General features: G+C 36.7%; 1 protein-coding gene across 3 annotated transcripts in view; it reads left to right on the top strand.

Moving 5' to 3' along the window:
* Window positions 1–20944, top strand: part of map3k15 (mitogen-activated protein kinase kinase kinase 15) — a 33454-nt gene that overhangs the window by 1141 nt on the left and 11369 nt on the right. For 2 of the 3 annotated variants that reach the window (XM_016673273.1, XM_016673274.1), the window contains exons 2-22: window positions 5032–5171; window positions 5344–5367; window positions 5623–5700; window positions 7868–8061; window positions 9807–9975; window positions 10084–10190; window positions 10853–11023; window positions 11103–11215; window positions 12258–12417; window positions 13338–13488; window positions 14065–14172; window positions 14339–14388; window positions 14939–15034; window positions 16218–16305; window positions 16384–16517; window positions 17575–17702; window positions 17820–17950; window positions 18739–18844; window positions 20137–20294; window positions 20376–20559; window positions 20664–20838. In XM_016673273.1, the coding sequence (XP_016528759.1) occupies window positions 5032–5171; window positions 5344–5367; window positions 5623–5700; window positions 7868–8061; window positions 9807–9975; window positions 10084–10190; window positions 10853–11023; window positions 11103–11215; window positions 12258–12417; window positions 13338–13488; window positions 14065–14172; window positions 14339–14388; window positions 14939–15034; window positions 16218–16305; window positions 16384–16517; window positions 17575–17702; window positions 17820–17950; window positions 18739–18844; window positions 20137–20294; window positions 20376–20559; window positions 20664–20838 (2665 nt within the window). The remainder of the gene's footprint in view (window positions 1–5031; window positions 5172–5343; window positions 5368–5622; window positions 5701–7867; window positions 8062–9806; window positions 9976–10083; window positions 10191–10852; window positions 11024–11102; window positions 11216–12257; window positions 12418–13337; window positions 13489–14064; window positions 14173–14338; window positions 14389–14938; window positions 15035–16217; window positions 16306–16383; window positions 16518–17574; window positions 17703–17819; window positions 17951–18738; window positions 18845–20136; window positions 20295–20375; window positions 20560–20663; window positions 20839–20944) is intronic. The other variant, XM_007555720.2, reaches the window with a different exon arrangement.

Here is a 20944-nt window from a genome sequence, read left to right as displayed (position 1 = left end):
ATTTCATTTCAGGTCGAGATATATATATATAGCTCAAGTGGGTAGACACCAGTCTACCACCCGGGAGACCGGGGTTCGAATCCGGGCTGGGGCAAGTTGCAACAGTGCAATTGAGCTATGCAGTGTGCAGTGTGGGTCCTTAGGCAAGACCCTTGGAGCTATATAGCCTACCTCATACCATGAGAGACATTGATATGCATAACATGCCGGCTCAGACGTCGCCCGGCCAAACAAGGTCTGCGTCAGGTGCTGGGGAACCAGAGCACCTTGATGAAAAATGGGCTACTGGAACAAGACGGAAAATATATATACATACATATATATTGTAGTGACTTTTGGAACTCAAAGATTTTCTTGTTTTTATTAGAATTTTTTTTTTAGATTAATATCAAAATTCCTTAGTTTTCTTTAGCACATGTTTGAGTTTTGAAACTCAGAAATTAAGAGTTTCTTAATTTCTTACTTTTTAAAATAATTTTCTCTTTTTCCTTAGAACTTTTCTGAGATTAATCTAGAAAATTCTGAGTTTTTTCTAGCACGTTTTTGACTTTTTAAGCTCAGAAAATTCCATGTTTTTCCTTAAAAAAAAAAATTCTGCAATTGATCTTAAAATTTCTTTTTTTTCATGAGAATTTAATCTTTCTGATGAAAACCACCCCAGAAATGAGCAGAACTCTGGGTTCTACACACCCTGGAGATCTGGAAATTTATTTTTGTTCATGAGAAGAAAAAGAAGAATGGAGAAAAGTGCTCCGTTTCCTCCCACCTATTCATCGATTTATTCATCCATCCATTCATTCGCCCACTTATCTTTCTGTCTATCCATCAGTTCCTGCATGGAGGAACTGATGGATAGACAGTTATTGACTTAACTTAGCCATCCATTCATTTATTTAGCCATCCATCCATCTAGGGCTGCAACTAACATTGTCTTAGTAATAAATTGTTTTATTAATCATTCTGATGATTAATCCAGTAATTAGATAAAAAATGGCAGCATTCTGCAGATTTTCACTTAAACATATTTTTTACAATCCTAAAAATACATACAAAATGCAAATAAACATATAATTCATTTTGCTTTTTAAAAAATAAGAAAATTAACATTTTATTGTCTAAAATACAGAAGCATAGTGAGCGTTTGATCATTTGTAGCAAAATATGCAAAGTAAAGTCAATAATTCCTCAGTATTGATGAAATACTTATTCCATTGGCAGATTATTTCACATACAACAAGACATTTGTCCCATTCTATAAGTGAATAATCTGCCAATGGAACTAGTAGTTCTTCATAAATATTAATGAATTATTGACTAAAACAACCTCTTATATCTTGCTGAAAAGTTACTTGTCAGTTTTTGTCTTATTTTAAGTGTAATAAGACATTTGCACTAGAAGCTAGATTAAACATACTTGGTAAGATTTTTTAAGATTTTGTGTTATTTGGTTCTACAAACCAAATAACCTCTGTCTTCTCAATACTGTGCTTCCTGTCCAATATATTCTAATCTCCCAGTCATGCTACTAATCCGGCCACCCTTAAGTAAACAGAATTAACTCTTCACCCAGATTCTCACTTTCATTCACGTGATTCCCCATTCTGTCTTCAAAGATCTACGCAGTGAAATCAGAGCTGCTCCTAATTGACAGCTATTTATACCCTGTGATACTGTCCACACCTCTGCTGCAGACAGCGTGGCCACAGATACAAGGTTTAGTTACACAGGCTCCCAGAACTGATAGTAAGATGGTAAATCTCCATGGGATAAGCTCAAAAAATAAATCAGTATCATGTGGCGATTTAAAGGTGACCTGTTGTGCTTCCTTGAACAGGCTAGCATGGGTCGATAATTTATACAAAATATATTCATTACATTTTTGCACAAAAATCATTCTTAGACAGTGAGATTTTAGTCTGCTCAGTTCTGCATTTTTTGTTTACGTCCGCACACGAAAATGGCTGCAAACAGATGCGCAATTATACAACTGTACCTCTTTGATAAGCAGAAGTAGAGCCTTCTGCACAACCAATAAGAATGCAGCAAGTGGTTTCTGAATAGTAAGTGAACAACCAAATATTTGTCTTTTCCAGCAGCCATTGTACAGGGAAAACAGCAGTAAAACCAGCTGACCAAATGTTCTGGAGCTCAACTTCAGTTGTTAGGTAACGGGCTGAGCTTTACTAGGGTTGCTAGGTAACTGGACAGTGCCTGTCAAATGTGACTTCACAATTGGGATTCTTTTGAAACGGCTAATTTTCCAGACACCATAAAGCATTTACTTAGCTGAGTCGCAAATGGAAGTACAAAAACGTTGCAAAATGTGAATTTTTCTTAACAGATCCCTTTAAGGGAGAAAAGGATGGGAAAAGATGAGTCTTCCCCCATGGTAGATTCTGACCTGTCAGAGCACGTTAACGTAGACATGATTAACCGCCTGAACAATGCTTCTGTTGAATTTCTTAGTAAGCAGCGACAGAAAGCCAGGAAACGTTTATCCTACTGTAAATCTGTGGACCTGGGCTGAACTTAGTGTTTGATTATGAATCTTCAGCCAAAGAGACAGTATCTTGGGTAAGCCCTTCTTTGATGAAGAGAAGGAAAACTGAAGGGAGCGATGCAAAACAGGGAAGGACGTTAAAAAGGCCCCTTTTTTTTTATTAAAAATATTTCAGGTTGTCCATCGCGTATTCACAGTTCATTCGCAGATTTTTCTGTGGAATTTTCTTGGAATTATTTGTCAAATATTTGCAGCTTTCATCATAGAAAATATCTAAAATATTGGAAAGTACATGCTAGTTGACATACTATTGGGTGGTGTTTTCAAATCAGCCAATCCAGGAGCCACATTTATATTACAGACAGAGAATCTGTGCAGAGAGCTAAAGATAAAGGCAACCTTAAAAACTCAGAGATAATCTCCAAATATAAAAATCAATGAAAAAAAACTGGACAGCTATTGTAACAAAGATTTGTTTGTTGCAATGCCAATAAATATGTTTTTATTGATTAGTAAAATCACAAAAAATTTATGATACATGCTTTTAATGAAAGCTTTACATTTAATTTTAAGTGTGGAAGTCGTTGGCAGATTGTTCTTATTAATTTTGCCTGTACATGAAAGCATGTCTGCATGTTTGTTCTTGTCCTCTTCACTCATGCTGCTATAACTTTTCATTTTATCCCTGCCAGGACTTGTGGTTTACATGATTTCCTGGAATCTGGAACAGCCACCTGCTCTAGGAAGGAATCTGCTCATATCTTCACTAAAAAATACACGCTGCTTGTTTGGTTTTTCAGAAAACCAAAAGTTCCCATGGTTGTTGATTAAGTAATCAGAAAAAGCAGTTTCCATTGGTGCTTTAATATGATTTAAGTGGGAAATTAACGGCCTGGTGCACTTGCTCTTCACCTGTATGACTACTTTCAAATAGGAAAAAATAAGAGTTTTAGTAGTTTTTCTAGTCAGAGTTAATACACTGCCAAGGAAATAGCTTACAGAACAGAACATGAGAAGAATTTCCAAACTAATTAAAGTTAATCATTCTACAGTAAGAAATATTATTCAAGAAAAACATCTAAGACAGTTGTAAATCATTCCAGTTATAACAGGGTTTCTGCAGGTTATGCCAATCGAAATTTAAGACTTTTTAAGACCTGTTAAAGACCATTATGAATGAAATTTAAGACTCTCCACAGAAAATATATAAACTTTGACCAGCCAACTGGCAATAAATTTACCCATGACAGATGCAAAAAAGCTAGCTAGTTAGCTAGTCAGACAGCATGGATATGTTGGCAGTGAGTTAGCGGTAGCCTCAACTCTCAGTGTAGATGTCTGAGTGTGACTCAGACTTTTGCCTGACAGAAAAGTTCCATGAGAAAAACATAATAATATACGTTATTCATAGCTCCTAATTTAAGACCTATAAATAACGTATTTAAGTCCAACTTGATTTTTTAAAACAAATTCAAGAAATTTTATGGCCTTAATTTTAGAGGTATTAATTTAAGACTTTTTAAGGATGCGCAAACAAGTTCAGCTGAGACCATGTAACAATCAGAGAATGTAAAAACACAGACTGACCTATGTTAGCATGCTAACAGTTGAATGTCATGCTAGCTCAGCAAGAAAAAGTTCTACATATATCTTTGAAAGGCAGAAGTCAAGCCTCCTGCACAGCCATCAAGGATGCTCACTGGATGGCAAGTCAATAACAACACACTTTTCTTTTCCAGCAGCCTTTGTACACTGCAAAAGAACACAGAATTTTACTAAGTATTTTTGGTACAGATTTAAATGAAAATATCTCAGTACACTTGAAATTATACAGACCTGAATTATAAGTAACTTTTCAGCAGGATTTGGATGCTTATTTGAAGTCAATAAAGACTTAATATTAATGAAAAACTTCTTGTTTCATTGGCAGATTATTTCACTTATAACATGGGAAAAATATCTTGTTAAAAGTAAAATAATCTGCCAATGGAACTAGTATGTTGTCATCAATGTCAAGGAATTATTGACTTAAACAAACTCCTAAATCCTGCTGAAAAGTTACTTGTAAGTTAGTTTTGTCTTATTTCAAGTTTACAAAGATATTTACACAAGAAACTAGACCAAAACTACTTGGTAGGATTTTGTGTTTTTGCAGTGTACAGTGCAAAAACACTGTACACTGCAGTGTTTTAAACCAGTTTTAACGCTGGTTTAACAGCGTTAAAACCAGCCAATGAAATGTTCCGGAATCTCAGCTGGGGTTGCTAGGCAATGGCACAGTGCCGGCAGGTTTTGGGTTTTGAAACGACTCATTTTCCAGACACCAAAAAACATTAACTTTTTGCCAAAAAACGGCTGTATGGTTCGTTAAAGCGCCCGAATGGAAATATAAAAACGCTCAAATTGTGAATTTAATCTGGGATCTTACTCAGACCCTTTTTTTTGGCCCAGTTATTTTGGTCGCAGGTTGTTGAGTTGCTAAAAAGAAATTAAATTTGTTCTTGTAATCACCTGCTGCCGGCTCGTTCCAGACATTGCGGTCGTTGATATGAGCGACGTGTTTCGGCAGCCGTCGCTGTTTTACCACCTGGGCGTGAGGGAAAGCTTCGACATGGCCAACAACGTCATCCTGTACCACGACACCGACCCGGACACGGCCCAGTCGCTGAAGGTACGCGTGCACACCACTCAGTGTAACCAGAGTGCATGAATGCCATTCCGTCACACCGCCTCAGAACAAAGTGATCCAGGAAGTTATTTCCAGATCTGTGTGTGCTGCACAGCCAGTTCTCCTTACCTCCATGCTCTGAAATACACTCGCTCTTTGTTGTGTTTCTTTGCAGGACATGGTTGCACAGAAAAATACAGTAAGTTTCTGCATGTTTGTGTGATTTATGTGCACACAGTGTTTCCAGGAAAAGCATCCATGACATGTGCAGTCAGTCCTCTGGTGCTGAAATGCATTCAGGAATGCACGTCCACAAGCTTTTCCTTCGTGGAACTGCGCTTCTCTTTCTCACTACATACAGCCGAACAGAGTCCTGACAGCTTGTTAGCAACAGGTTTTTACCAGAAGTTGGTGCTTATTGTACTGTGTTTCTCTGCTTGCCTGTATGGAGTAGGCCAGTCGTCCTCCAGTATTAGGCTTCCCTTGGATTCAGCTGCCTCCAGAATATCGAGGCTCTGGACTGAGAAATAAAGTACGTAACCTGCCTGCAGCAAAGCATGCAGAGAGAGTTCCTCAAAACAGCAACTACTAACAAATGAAGGCCTTGACGATCCAGAGAGGAATGTCAGTAGCTGCATTTCCATTGACCAGATTGCGCAAATTGGAATTACAAAAATAAATTCATTTAATGGAAACATGACAATTTAAAAAAAAAAAACAAAGTTTTTTTGATTAAAGGTTTTAGGGCTAGAACAGTGTTTCTCAACCCTGGTCCTCACCACCCCCCTGTCCTGCATGTTTTAGGCATTTTCCTTCAGCCACACCTGAATTGTATCTCTGGGTGATTAACGGGCTTCTGCAGTTCTTGATGGTCATGCAACCATTTGAATCAGCTGTTCTGGAATAGAGGCACATCTAAAACATGCAGAGCAGGGGGGCGGCGAGGACCAGGGTGGAGAAACACTGGGCTAGAATGAGGTGGATGAGTGTATTTCACAAAACTATGTACAATAGAAATACTTTTTTTTGTATCACACAAGTCATGTGATCAAGTACCCGGATGTTACTACTGGCAGAAACTATGAAGAAGACGACAACAGGAAGTGGTTGGAGGATGATGGCACAGCATAATTTTTTTAAAGATTTATTGCGTGAACAAACTTATTCACATATGATTTTACTTTCAGTTACATTCTGTAGCTTTAATGTCAGAATCCAAGAGGTTGCCATGTGGGATACCACAGGGCTCCGTTTTTGGACCTCTTATTTTTCTTTTATTTAAGTTCCCCCTATACCAGACAGTCAGGCAGTGCCAAGACATGTCTTTTTATTTCTATGCTGATGATATTTAGATCTATTGTTCTATTAAGCCAACTGAAAATCTAAAAGTGTCCTCCATGAAGAACTGTGTCCATCATATGAAACGGTGACATTTTTTGGAGCTGTCAAATGAAACAATTTCTAGGTGTGATTCTCTCAAAACTGCATGTTATGTGTTTGTAAAAGGAAGACCTTAACAGTAAGAAACATCATATCATTCCAGTTTTAATTTCTTTACATTGGCTACCATTTTAATAATTTTTAATCCTTTCTTTTAAAGCCTGTTGCCAATCCTTTAGAGCGGTACATTACCTCCATCTTGCCGCTGTTGTGACTCTGTTCATTCTTTTAAGAAGCATCTAAAGACCAATTTGCTCACAGTGGCTTTTAATCAGTTTTATTCTCCTTTTATGTCTTATTTTCCTTTGATGTTTTGTGTTTCTGTGGTTTTAACCCCCATAACGCTTTTGCATGTTTATTGAGGAACTCTGATCTGAAAGGGGCTTTATCACCCGACTGTTCATTTCTGTGTAGAACATTGTTAGCATGTTGGAACTCCTTCTTTTCTTAGCCAATAGTGTTCGACATGTGCTGATTTATGGCTCCATGTCCAGACATGCAGCGACGTGTTACATACGTTCAGAAATGTCCAGGTTAAATTTGGTTTGCCAGTTCAGGCAGCTGATGAAGATCCACATTTAAAAACAATGTGTGGGTGAAATTTTCACTGGTGCCAGGTGAGGTGCAGTATAAAGTATTCATCAAGGTTTTTACTTTTAGTTTAATTTAATAAATTCATATAAATTTGTTTAAATAAAGCAAGACAAAGCTACATCCTGTTCTTGTTGTTAAAAAAGACAAAAAATCATAAAAAGATGAAAGATTTATCCCTTTTTTTAATATCCCAAACCTGCAGTTTTAAGAAACTTTTTGTGTTTTAAATCTACAATAATTTACTAATTTACTCGTCGTCAGAATATAGGAATACTCTGCTTAGTTTGTTGTTTATTTGGCAGATAAAAATGAAAAATTTAAATAGTTTTTGCAATTATAATTAAGAAGAAAAATACTAAAAATTTTGTGGCTTCGTTGTCCAAAAGTTTGAATACCGCTGGCTTAGCGTGGTGCTAGTTGAAATGAGGGTTTGTTTGGGTTTTTCAGAGCCAACCTGCTGATGATGTCATGATGTTTCTCTGATCCCCGTCATTAATTACCCTCTAATCTCCCCTCCGTCTATTGTTCCTCCACCTGGGAGTCCCTTCACACCTGCCCTCTGTGTGTTTACCTGCACTGTAACTCTATTACATCTGCATTTGCAGGTTTTTGAAAGTCTGTGATATCCTTGTTATCTTTTAAACATCCTCCCTCTCTTCCTCCAGGCTTCCAGCGGTAATTACTATTTCATCCCGTACATTGTGACTCCTAACCATGAGTATATGTGCTGTGAGAGCGATGCACAGCGCAGGGCTAGCGAGTACATGCAGCCCAGCTGGGACAACTTGTTGGGGCCGCTGTGCGTCCCCTTGACAGACCGCTTCACCAGCCTCCTGAAGGACATCCATGTGACATCATGGTGAGACAGGAACAAAAACACTTCTCTCCTACAATTATAATAAACAGCTGCACTCAAAAGATATCTTTATACAGTAAGTTTGCACAAACAAAATGGTATCAGAGGCCAGAATTCACAATATCCATGCTATAAAGTACCTCTGTGGCGCATTTGAAATTGATGTTTACAAATCTCCTCAAACCAGTTGGACTGAGCTTGATGTCTTTTGCTGAGGAAGAACAAATATTTCAGTCAAAAACTGAACACATATTATCCTAAAAGCAATTAACTTTAAAAGAACATGTAACAGTTTATTTTAAAACAATATTTCATCACAAGAAGCCCAACTTAGGCATTTTTATTGATATTGGATCAGGAAAAGTTAAACTGCATGAATTCCTATTGTCTGTTGCTGCAATAAAGGTAAACAATGATGCTAACTAGCCATTAGCTTTAGCCCAAACTCATTTTTAATTTGTGCCCCATTAAGATCATGAATGTCCTGAAAGGGTCGGTTGTGGCAGAATCTACCGATAAAATTAACTGTTAATAATCTGTCAAAATTTTGTCGTTTTCTCTACGTTTAATGAGTACTTCTTAAAATGTAGCAATAACATTTAACATATTTTCACATTGGTGTAATTTGGTCCTACACAAATGAAAACTGAATTGATTTGACTGGTAAAATAATATTTAAGCGCAAAACTGTTACCTTAAAGTTCAATGTGTATGGTAAAGGGCCACATAAATAGTTATGGCGTGCCAGATTTGGCCCACGGGCCTGGAGTTTGACAACTTTACTTTAGCTTGTGGGAACAACCTGTCTGTTGTTATTCAAAGGTGCTAAGACAGTTTTCTACATTAGGTAAAAGTAACAAATTATAAGTTCTCAAATAAATCCTACTTCCAAAAATCTGAAATATGCCTTTACATTTTTGTTTATTTTTACACTTTGTGTATTGATTATGTGATAAACAACTATAATGGCTGTTTTTCTGCAGCTAAACTTTGGTAATGTTCTGAAAAAGTTAATGTAAATAAAATGAACCATCATTGTTGAGAATCAGTCCCTATGGTCATAATGGGTGTGTTTTGTTTACATGTTTAACTTTGATTTTATTGCCACCTACTGGTACCTTTAGGGAATGTCTGCGTTCTTGTCTGAACAGACATTTTTATTTCAAAGAAAGCAGTTAAGACAGTTAACCCCTGTATTCGCAGGAGTTAACAGCCAAAAATACCCATGAGCAGCTAAACTCTATGAATACTTTAGACATGCTCTAAAAACTGTCCATTTTAATAGTTCAAACGCCAAATATACGTCAATATGTAACGTGTCTTCGCCCTACCGCAGAATCTAAGCTAAGATCAACGTCTTTCTTATCCGCCTCTCTTCGGAGTTCAGCCAATCAGCACCAAACTAAAAGATACGGCGCTCCTGGATTGGCTGCTTTGCAAACGCCAGCCAATAGCGTGTCAAGTAGCATTGTAGCTAGGTACGTCAGCTTTCCAATCTGCTTTTTCTTTCGAATGATTTAGATATGCTCGACGAAAACAAAATTAAACAGGCGAATTTTCCACAAATAATTTGGAGTTACCTTCTAAAGCAAAATCTACAAATACTGAACCGGGAATAGGCGACGGTCCACTGTGTTCACAGTTGAAGTTTTCGCTTCCCATTTCAATTGAAGCGAAATTTATCCGCCATTTTTAACTTCACAGAATTTTCACTCGCTCCAATTTCAACCCATTCATCATCTTTTCAGCGCATCTTTTAAGGACACCTTGCTGAATGACATCAGGAAAGCCAGGGAGAAGTACCAGGGAGAGGAGCTGGCCAAGGAGCTGGCCCGAATCAAACTCAGGATGGACAACACTGAGGTCCTAACGCAGGACATCGTCATGAACCTGCTGTTTTCCTACAGAGACATACAGGTACTAAAATGACAACATGCGGAATTTAATCTTCTTTGAAAATAAATTGTTGTGTAGGGAAGTTTTTTTTTTTTTACCTGGTCATGTTTGTCTTAAACTGATAAACAGGATTATGATGCTATGGTTAAGCTTGTGGAGACTCTAGAGACGCTGCCTACTTGTGATCTGGCAACCCAACCGATGATCCAGTTCCACTACGCCTTTGCTCTCAATAGGTAAACAATTATTGCTTTTCTTTGGTGACGAAATAGTAAAAACTTTACTAAAACTATTTTTTGTATTCTCTGTAAGCATTACTTCTGTTTTAGTTTGGTTTATTGTGACTTGTTGGAGCATTAAAGACCAGACTGAGATGCAGAAAATTCAAGCTTCCTATACAATCTGGAGAAGTTTTGATTTATTTTGAAGTTCTTAAAAATACAGTAGTGCCTCAGAAAAAAGCAAACTTCCTTTTAATCAGAATTTTTTACTTTAATCTCAGAATTCTGACTCATTTTTATTATATTATCAATGGTTATTGTCATGTCTTCCTATTTTTTTCCATTTTTTTCCATTTGCCACTTTGCAATCACTAGGTAACCAGTTTAAAAACAATTTATCCTTTACTGGTAAATTTCCAGTAAAGGATAAATTGTTTTTAAACTGGTTACCTAGTGATTTTTTTAAATGTTTTTTTATCCCATTATTTAAAACATCACTCCAACAAGTGGTCCATCTACTAACCTTACATAATATTATCTACTTACAAACCGATTACTATAACATACTCCAAATTATAATTCGGAGTATGTTGCATTAAGATTTTTTGAAAGTAACAGTAAGTTTCAGGAATCTCGCCTGATCAGACTTTTATATTTAAGAGTGTGAATGTTTGCAGGAGGAACAGTCCTGGAGACCGGGAGCAGGCTCTCAGAGTGATGCTCCAGGTGCTGCAGACGAGCGAACATCCCGCCCCGGACATGTTCTGCCTCTGTGGTCGGATCTACAAGGACATTTTCCTCGACTCGGACTGCAAAGACACAGTAAACAGAGATAATGCCATACAGTGGTGAGAAGAGACTCATTTTGAAAGTGGTTCTCTTTTCTTTATTAGTCAGTTTATATGTTTTGTTTTGTTTCGCCTGCAGGTACAGGAAGGGCTTTGAACTGCAGCCCACTCTCTACTCTGGCATTAACCTGGCTGTCCTGCTCATCGTCGCTGGCCAGCAGTTTGAGAGCTCCATTGAACTGAGGAAAATAGGTGACATGAAACCCCTTTCACTTCTTTGCTAGAGTCACAGGATCTGTTGATTTTAAGCATTCAAGTTTTTTAAAAAGCTGTTTGTCTTTGATGGCAGTTTTTTATTTGAGTGGATGTTCTGCTGTGTTTAAAATTGTTTGTTAGACTCTTTACGTTTTTGGATGCAAAAGACAGTCACTAACTTGACAATAAGATGATTTTCACTAATTTTACAATTATCTGATTTCAGTTTGCTGTACATAAATGTGGTGAATGTCATGAATGTTATTTACCAACAGAAAGTCACAGTTATTTTAGTCATAATGTGTCGTATTTTAAAATAGTCAATCGCTCCAAATAGGGAACCAAGATTAAAAAAAAGTAGAGCAGTTGTTTTTCAATTTTTACAATTAAATTACATTATTAGAGTAAAAATAACTTTAAGACTATCTCCACAATTGGTCATAAATATAAAGAACAAGGACAATTTAAAGTTATTCATATTTTTTCTATTTAAATATGTTATTTTACCATTTGAAACGATAAATATATTTTACAACTGGTTTGGCTTTAACAGTTTTAAAATGTGTCTATTTGAACTTACCGTTTTCTCTAAAGCAATAAAAGATGTAATTAAAATATTCTTTTTATAGCATTTCTACATATTTCTACACAAATTTAAGTTTAGCGTCAAATTTGTGTATTTAAAAACTTGTTTTAGAAAAAAAATTATATAATTGGAATATTTATAAAATATCTATCTTCCACCATTTCCACTTAAGGGCAAATTAATACATTTTAATTGTATAACAAACTGGTTACCAAAGTTAGGTGAAGCACAAATTTCTCTTTAGAAATTCATGTATAACTCAATCTCAATTTATTAATGTAAAATTCTTCAAAAGTATCATTTGTTTTGATTTTCTTGTGTTTCATAAATAGAGCTGTCAGGGTGAAAGTGATCAGCATAAAAACATTTAATTTGGGCTAAATCAAAGCTGTGTTGTAGTGTCTTTTTCTCAGCAGATGAGTGGTTTTATTAACTGTTTATTTTTGTTTTTAGGTGTGAGATTAAACAGCCTGCTGGGGCGTAAAGGTTCCCTGGAGAAAATGAACAACTACTGGGACGTGGGCCAGTTCTTCACTGTTAGCATGCTAGCTAGCGATATTCCCAAAGCGACTCAAGCGGCTGAGAAGCTGTTCAAACTGAAGCCACCGCTATGGTAGAGCCTCACATTACAATAGAAACACTTAATCTGGTTTCCATTTTCTATATTCAGAGTTTCCTCGTGTACAAACATTTCTGGTCGCAAGTTTGGTGAGGAGGAAAATGCTAACGGTGTCAAAGTTTTTTAAGCTAACATCAATGGAGGGAGTTTTTTGAAAAAAAAAAAAAAATTTGTGGATCTTCAACAAACTTTTTAAAATATGCCTTTTAAAAACTACAAACTCAGAAGTGGTTTAGTTAAATCACTGTAACAGTTATATAGCAGTTACTATATTTGTTATGACTGTGTTTAGGGCCATTGTAGATAGAAAAACCAGCAGGAAAATATTTCTGCCAAAAAACGTGGAAATTTTAAAATTAATCTCAGAAATTTTCTTTTAAAAAAAGAGACATTTCAGAGCTCCAAATGTTGACATTTTCTAAAAAACAACAAAAAAAGGAAATTTCTGATCTCCAAAAGTTGAAAATTTGAGAGAAAAAACTCAAAAACTTTAAAATGAATCTCAGAAATCTTTAAGAAAAATCATGGAAGTTTCTGAATTAAAAAAGTCAAAAATGTTAAACTTTTGAAACTCAGAAAAGTTTTTTTCTAGAAAATTTCTGAGATTTATCTTTTTTTTTTTTAAATCACATTTTTGACTTTTCAGGCTCAGATATTTTTCCTTTTTTTGTTGTTTGTTTTCTGCTGTGTACAATGCCCCTGATACGCTGTTGTAGTTAAAGGATATCAAATTATTTAGTTTTTGTAAAACGTGTCGTATAGGCTTTGGAGCTTCTAGCTTCTACTGTGGCTCTTAGTTTCGCCACTAGATATTCTATAACCAACATTTTGAGGATAATGGCATGCATTCAGAGGAGATTACTGATGCTCACTGGCCTCATTAATTTTTGATTTGTTTAATTGTTTCCTCTCAGGTATTTGCGGTCAGTGGTGCAGAACCTGCAGCTGATCCAGAGGTTTAAAAAGCAGGCGGTGGAGCATTCCCCCCAGAGAGAACGACTCGACTTCTGGATGGACATCATCGTGGAGGCGACTCAGGGAACCACCAAGAGGCTGCGGTTTCCTGTACAAACAACTGATAAATAAACTTAAAATACACACATTCTGATATTTAAGTTTGAGATGTTAAGGTCATTATAAATAAAGTTGGTTATTGTTGTTGTAATCCCTACGCGGCCTAACTGTGTAGATTTTTAAAATTACAATGAAGTATTAGGGCAAGACTGAGAAAAAAATGTGAAAATAAAGTTACAAGAATAAAGTCTTAACATTAGAAGAATAAAATCATAGTATTGCTAGAATAAATTCAAAATGAAAAGAGAATAAAGTCATAATTTACAAGTTTACTTTTGTAATATTGACTTTATTCTCTGATTATTTTGACTTTATTCTGATATTTTAAACTTTATTCTCATTCCACTTTATACTTGCAATATTACAATACATTGATATTGTATGTAGTCATACTATTTTGAGAATAAAGTCATAATTTTGCAAGAATAGTTGTAAAAATATGACTTTAGTCTCATATTGTTTTGACTTTATTCTTGTAATTTAATTTTAAACATTTTCTTAGTGTGTCATATAAAATAACATAATAAATCCTAATATTTTTGTGTGTTTTCTTTTGTTATTTTGCAGGTTTTGATTTTGGAGCCAACTAAAGTTTACCAGCCTTCCTATGTGTCCATAAACAACGAAGCTGAAGAGAAGCATGTTTCCATCTGGCACGTCTCTCCTGTTGAAAGCGTAAGAATCACATATTTTAAACGATCACTTAAAAGTTCATCACTTGGTGAAATTTGTTGTTTTTTGCTGAATTACCATACACTTTGGTTTCAATATGTGTTTACTTCAGTTTCAGTTATTTTTGATTTCAGCATGAATTATAAATTAAATGTTTTAAACTCCACAGAAGGGAATCCATGAGTGGAACTTCACTGCAACGTCCATTAAAGGCATAAGGTAGGTAAAAACACAGTTAATTCATGAGCAAGATGACTGTGGTTGTTTTAATTTTACACTGAAACTCCAAAAATAACATTTATTATTATAGATTGCCTTTACAAGAGAAACCAGGCTCTTAGTTTCAACACATGCATCCTGGAAATGTGTGAATAATTTCCAACCTGTGTGAACTGAATGCTGATTTTGCCACCTGGAGCTGCAGGTTTAATTTCAGGTTTGGTCATCCTGCCATGTGACCTAACCGCCTTACAATCCCCTCCTGCATTTTTAAAACAGCAGCTACATAAGTAGTGCAACCTGAGACGCTGCTAAAACATCTATAGATGGACTCAGAGTGAAGTAACAGAGAAAACATGACTCATGATTGTTAATGGTAACTTAACCAGGTGAATTTTTTCTCTTTGCTGCTGCAAAAAATAAAAAAATCTGACACAAATTAAGAGTTTAATACCCTCCCCCCCATGTGTTTTTCTCCCACATTATCCTTGTTTTTCTTGTATTTTTGAACTGATGCTTAAATTACATTTTCTGTTCGCTTCGTTTGCAGTATTAGCAAATTTGACGAGCGCTGCTGCTTCCTTTACGTCCATGACAACTCTGACGACTTCCAGATCTATTTCTCCACCGAGGAGCAGTGCGGTCGGTGAGGACACACACCTCTAGATGTGTCTGTGTAGGTGTTTGTGTTTACAGAGCATGTGCAACCTTTGCAATACTTTTAAACCTCTACCCAAAATCTTAGCCAGACTTTTTGTAATCTGTTATGATGGTTAAAAAAATTATTTTTTTTAATTTTGGACTGCACAAATTTTATTTCAGATCTTTTGTCAATTCAGGTTTGAGGCCCCAAAAACACTTCAGAGCGTTTAAAGTAATTTCTTTAAAACAGTGTAAATGCAAATCTTTTTTTAAAAAAAATCTTAAATTCATATATGTAAAATTAAGGCCTTAAAATGTCTTAAATTGAATGAAAAAAACAACAAGTTGGCCTTAAATACATTAATCCCAGGTCTTAAATAGTGTTGTGATAATACAATTTAATCTCATATTTTATGTAGTTTTATTTTTTCTCTATTCTACTGTCTTTTGTGACTCAAGGCATTTGCGGCTAACGCTAGCTCGCTGTTACCTAATGAGCTAGCTAGTAAAGGTAAAGCTAGCTAGTACTATTTCATCTCATATTCTATGCAGTTTTTTTTTTGTTTTTTTTTTTGCAAGGCTTTTTTGTACCGTCTTCTGTGACTATATGAAGTTGTAACTAGCGCTAGCTTGCTGATAGCTAACTAGCTACCTAGAAAGGGTAAAACTAGCTAGTCTTTTTATGTCCATCATGAGTAAGTGCAAATTTGTCAGCAGTTGGCCAGATGATGCTCATCTTCGCCATTTTGACTTATTTATTTGCGATTTTCTGTGATGCAGGTCTTAAATTCCTTTCATACTGGTCTTAAAAGTCTGAAAAAGTCTTAAATTTGAGTTGGTGAAACCTGCAGAAATCCAACAGAAACTTTAAAAATCCAGGAAAAAACTAAAGAAAACCTGATGGATGTCAATATTTTACCCCATATCTCTAAGCATCAGTTTGTTAGTTATTTAGCTCTTTTTCTTATTTATACAGCAAATAAATTTGAATATTGTAATAAAAGTGTGACGAACCTCTGAAGCCCTTCCAGTCGAAACCATATGAAGACTGACATGAAAACCTGGCAACCTGAAATCATGAAAATAAGGGAATGAGAGATGACTTCAGTGTTCTGCACTGTATTTTTGTTTTAAACTAGAATCTAAAATAACAGTTTTAATGTGGGTTCATGTGGGGGGTGGATCAGGTTCTGCTCCCTGGTGAAAGAGATGATCTCTGATGGTACAGGGAACGCTGTGGAGCTGGAAGGAGAGGGGGATGGAGACACGCTGGAGGTCAGTCTGTGGCTTCATCACGGTTGTAAAACAATGTTCTGTTGGTGCAAGCGGCTTGTGTTCATGTCTGTGCTTCAGTACGAGTACGACACGGACGAGAACGGAGACCGGGTGGTGCTGGGCCGGGGCACCTATGGAGTGGTGTACGCTGGGAGAGACCTGAGCAACCAGGTCCGGATCGCTATTAAAGAGATCCCTGAAAGAGACAGCAGGTCGGATACCAACAGTAGCTGTTCAAAAATGTTCAAAAAGCTGAATATTTGAAATGTAACTATTGTCAGTAAATCTAAATAAATCTGACTTAAAAAGAAGTGATGCACTAACATCGGTATCGGCCGATATTAACCACCAATATTTGTTTTCATGTTATTGTTTTTTTGTTTTTGGTTGTTTTATTTCCAAAGATGTCTAAAAGGTAGAGAAATGTATATCCAGCTCTGGTAAAAGTGAAAAAACTGAAAAGCTCCTGGTTATTCCACCAAATATTAATTTCTGAACTCTTTCTGAGTTAAAACATTAGTATTGTTGTTTCTAAATGAATATTTTCTTGTTTTCTTTGCATTATTTGAGGTCTGAAAATGCTGCATCTTTTTATTTTGACCATTTCTCATTTTCTGCTAATAAGTACAAAATATTTGCTTGGAATATCAGAGACATGTTGCCAGTAGTTCATAGAATAAAATAACAAAGTTCATTTTACTCAAACATAAACCTATAAAGAATGAAATCAAGAGAAACTGATCATTTTAATTGGTCTCTTAAATTTTTCCAGAGCTGTATATAATGTTTGTAAATATCGGTTATCAGCTATAGAAGCTGATAACCGATATTCTGTTTTAATCTCAGAATATTAAAGCCAGATTTTTTTAATTACTTTTTTGCAGTGGCTCTAATCTTCTTTTGTAATAATAAATGGAAAATATTAGGAATGCACCAAGCCGATCGTAGTCCCCGATTTTACCTGCCGCTGCAAGGTAAAATCACAGCGGCAGTTTGCCATTGCAGGTTGCAATGTTTGTTGGCTGCAACAAACATTGTTGGCTGCAATGTTTGCAGCCAACAATAGTCGCCCCACAATTGCCAACTCAGCGACTGTCCTGCTACATTTAGTGCCACGTCAGGCTTTTTAAAGATTGCTGATCAGCCAGAAAACTGCAATCGGTGCACCTGTAACATTTATGTTTTCTCATTGTATAAAATAAACAGCGCTCTTAATTAAAAATCAAAATGCATTTTGTCTTTTTCTGTTCTTCCTGTTCTGTGATTCAGGTACTCGCAGCCACTTCATGAAGAAATCGCCCTTCACAAGTACCTGAAGCACAGGAACATCGTTCAGTATCTGGGCTCAGTTTCTGAGAACGGATACATCAAGATCTTCATGGAACAGGTGCCTGGAGGTACAAATCTGCACCGCAGAGAAACTGTCACATCGCCTTGTCAGATCGATTCTTAGGAAGCAAGGCGACCGCTTCAAGCTTCCAGGTTGTTGGACGTTACTAGTTTTTATTTTCCAGGAAGCTTGTCTGCTCTGCTGAGGTCGAAATGGGGACCTTTGAAAGAAGCGACGATCATCTTCTACACCAGACAGATCCTGGAGGGGCTGCGATACCTCCATGAGAACCAGATTGTCCACAGAGATATAAAGGTGCCAGTAATTAAATACAAAACGGTGATAAATACGGGGCAGCTTCAGCTCATCAGCAGAGAGGAAGGGAAATACAAGCTGATTTTACACAGTGGCAGGTTAATGTTTCCAGTACATATCTGACCAAAACCTTCTCTGTATTCCACTAATGTCGAAAAAACACAATTTCATAATTGCAGTGTTTCCATTAAATAAGAAACACAATTGAAATCACACGTGAATATGTTTGTTTGTGTAATAATAAGAAAACAACTGCTTCCTGTTTTCTTCTTCATGGTTTCTGCCAGTAGTAACATCCCATTGCTGGTCATGTGACTCCTGGGAAAAATGTGTTTCCATTGCAGTTTTGCGAAATAAACTATTTTCAAAATGGTAATAAAGAAACTACCTCATCCTAGTGCCAAAACCTTTTATTAAAAACCAAAAGTGTTTTTTAAATTGATGTATTTCCATTAATCAAAAGAAAAAAAAGTCAAATTGCAGAATTATATGGTGAATGGAAACACAGCTTCTGTTTCTCTTGTTAACTACTTTTATCTGTCTGAGGAACAGATAAAAGTAGGGTTTTAGTTATTAAACCGTACATGTTTAATAACTAAAGTTATTCTGGTTTAAATTTGATATTAAAGTTTTGAGAAGAACAGTTAATTAACAGACCGAGAACAGTGCCCTTTAATCCGTTACTGATCAAACCGCCTATTTTAGTGCTTAAAAGCCAACAGGAAGCAAAAAGTATTTATTTTAAGGTAAGTAAAACTGGTAAATAACCTTTACTTTATCTTCTGCAGGGAGACAATGTGCTGGTGAACACCTACAGCGGCGTCTTGAAGATCTCTGACTTTGGAACCTCGAAACGCTTGGCTGGAGTAAATCCCTGCACAGAAACGTTTACAGGTAGCCTGCAACGTGATTCTGTTCTAACAGAGGATAGAAAACCAGAAACAGTGAATAGTTTGAATTATAAAGGAATTTATTGGAGGTGAAACATTGTTGATCTGCTAACTTTTTAAGATAATAAACCACAACTGACACCACTCTTTAACATGAAATATAGTGTCTCTAATAAAGACTAACATATGTAAATAATAAAACCTAAATCTTACATATAATCCTGTTTCTTAGAAACATAATAAATTGAGTTAATGCTTGTAGAAAGATCCTGTTTAAGCTGCACTGCAAAAACACAAAATCTTCATTTTTGGTCAAGTTTCTAGTGCAAATATCTTAATATATTAGAATATAGGAGCTTGATTTGTAATTCCTTAATGTTGTTTCAAAAATTACTGGCTCCACTGGCAGATCATTGAATTTATAACAAGAATTTTTTATCTAATACTTTTTAATTCAATAATAAGGAATTATTGATTCAAATTCTCTCTTGAAAAGTTGCTTGTAAGTTAGTTTTGTCGCATTTCAAGTTTACTAAGGTATTTGTGGTACAAACTATATAAAAAGTACCTGGTAAAATTTTGTGTTTTTGCCGTGTTAGAGAAATATTATTTAGATACAAGTATTTTTTATTTTTACAAAGTAAGCATAAAAAGATAACTGCAGCTAACGTTACTTTAATGTTGAAATAAATCTGTGAAAATGTATCACATTCTTAATTTAAACCCACAAATTGCCTCAGAAACTAAGCAGGCAGTTACACGCTGGGCCACACAGACAGCAATTCAGTCTGCAATAAATAAATGGAGTTATTGAAATGCCTCATGCTCTGAGAGCAAACATCAAATGACCCTCCAGATGTCAAGAGCCTCTATGGAAACACTCAAGCATGCGGCCGTGTGTGGACATACACATTCATTGGCCATCTGGCCTCCTCCTGCAGCCGCAGAGGTGTGTAATTAGATTAGCTAATCAAGCAGAGGCAGAAGGGTGTTTACCTTTCATTAGCGGGTCTGTTGGCCTGCTTATCTGTTTCTGCTGCTCGTCTGACGCGCTTCTTTATGGCGGCTCCTGCAAACCTGCTCTGAACTTTGGGATGCAGGGAAAACTCAAGCAGGAGAAATGGCCGTCTTTCTGTGCTAATTAACTCATCAGGTGTTTGTTTGTTTGTTCACCAACTGCATTAATCACAAACAAAGATGTTCAGATTTAGACCAGAATTAAACCGAATCCGTCCTGAGAGCATCAATCTCCAGAAATAGACGTTTTTTTAGAAATGTTTGTGTGGTTTGCTGTAGGTACTCTGCAGTACATGGCTCCAGAGATCATCGATAAGGGCCCTCGAGGCTACGGCGCCCCCGCTGACATCTGGTCTCTGGGATGCACCATCATAGAAATGGCAACTGGGAAACCTCCGTTCCACGAGCTCGGAGAGCCGCAGGCAGCCATGTTTAAGGTAGCTGTGTACAGTCACCATCTTTGAGATGTTTCCACTTCCTGTTAATGAAAATGTTTAAAAACTAGCTTTCTGCTGCAGGTGGGAATGTTTAAAATCCACCCAGAGATTCCCGAATCTCTGTCCCTGGAAGCAAAGTCCTTCATCCTGCGCTGCTTTGAGCCCGATCCTAACAAGAGGCCCATCGCTGCCGATCTGCTCAGGGACATTTTCCTCAGGCAAACCACGAAGGGCAAGAAAAGCAAAATCGCCTTCAAACCATCAGGTGGGAGAGAGATAGACAACCTGAACCAGAAAACATTTCCAGAAACACCTGCTACATTTCCATACCCTCATTTTTGATGCTCTCCTGCATGCCTGTGTTTTCAGACTACATCCACAGCGTTTCCATTCCAGCGCAGCAGCAGGGCGAAGCCGCCGGCAGCAGCAGCAGCGAACACGGCTCTGTGAGTCCGGACTGCGACTCCAAACATGACGTTTTCTTCCAGAGGAAGAGAACCTCTGGCTCTGAAAACCTCAAAACCTCCAGCTCCAACTACCTGAGGTGAGGACAGACTCAGGTTACATCACAGAGACGCATTAGACACCAGAAGGTCCACCTTCCTGTAAACTCTAAAAGTGATCGAAAGTTGTTCAAACTTTTTATTATT

The sequence above is a fragment of the Poecilia formosa genome, unplaced genomic scaffold, assembly GCF_000485575.1.
Source record: "Poecilia formosa unplaced genomic scaffold, Poecilia_formosa-5.1.2 Scaffold72, whole genome shotgun sequence".
Taxonomy (NCBI): Eukaryota; Metazoa; Chordata; class Actinopteri; order Cyprinodontiformes; family Poeciliidae; genus Poecilia; species Poecilia formosa.
The sequence above is the reverse complement of the archived record's forward strand: the minus strand, read 5'-3'. Positions and strand labels throughout refer to the sequence as shown.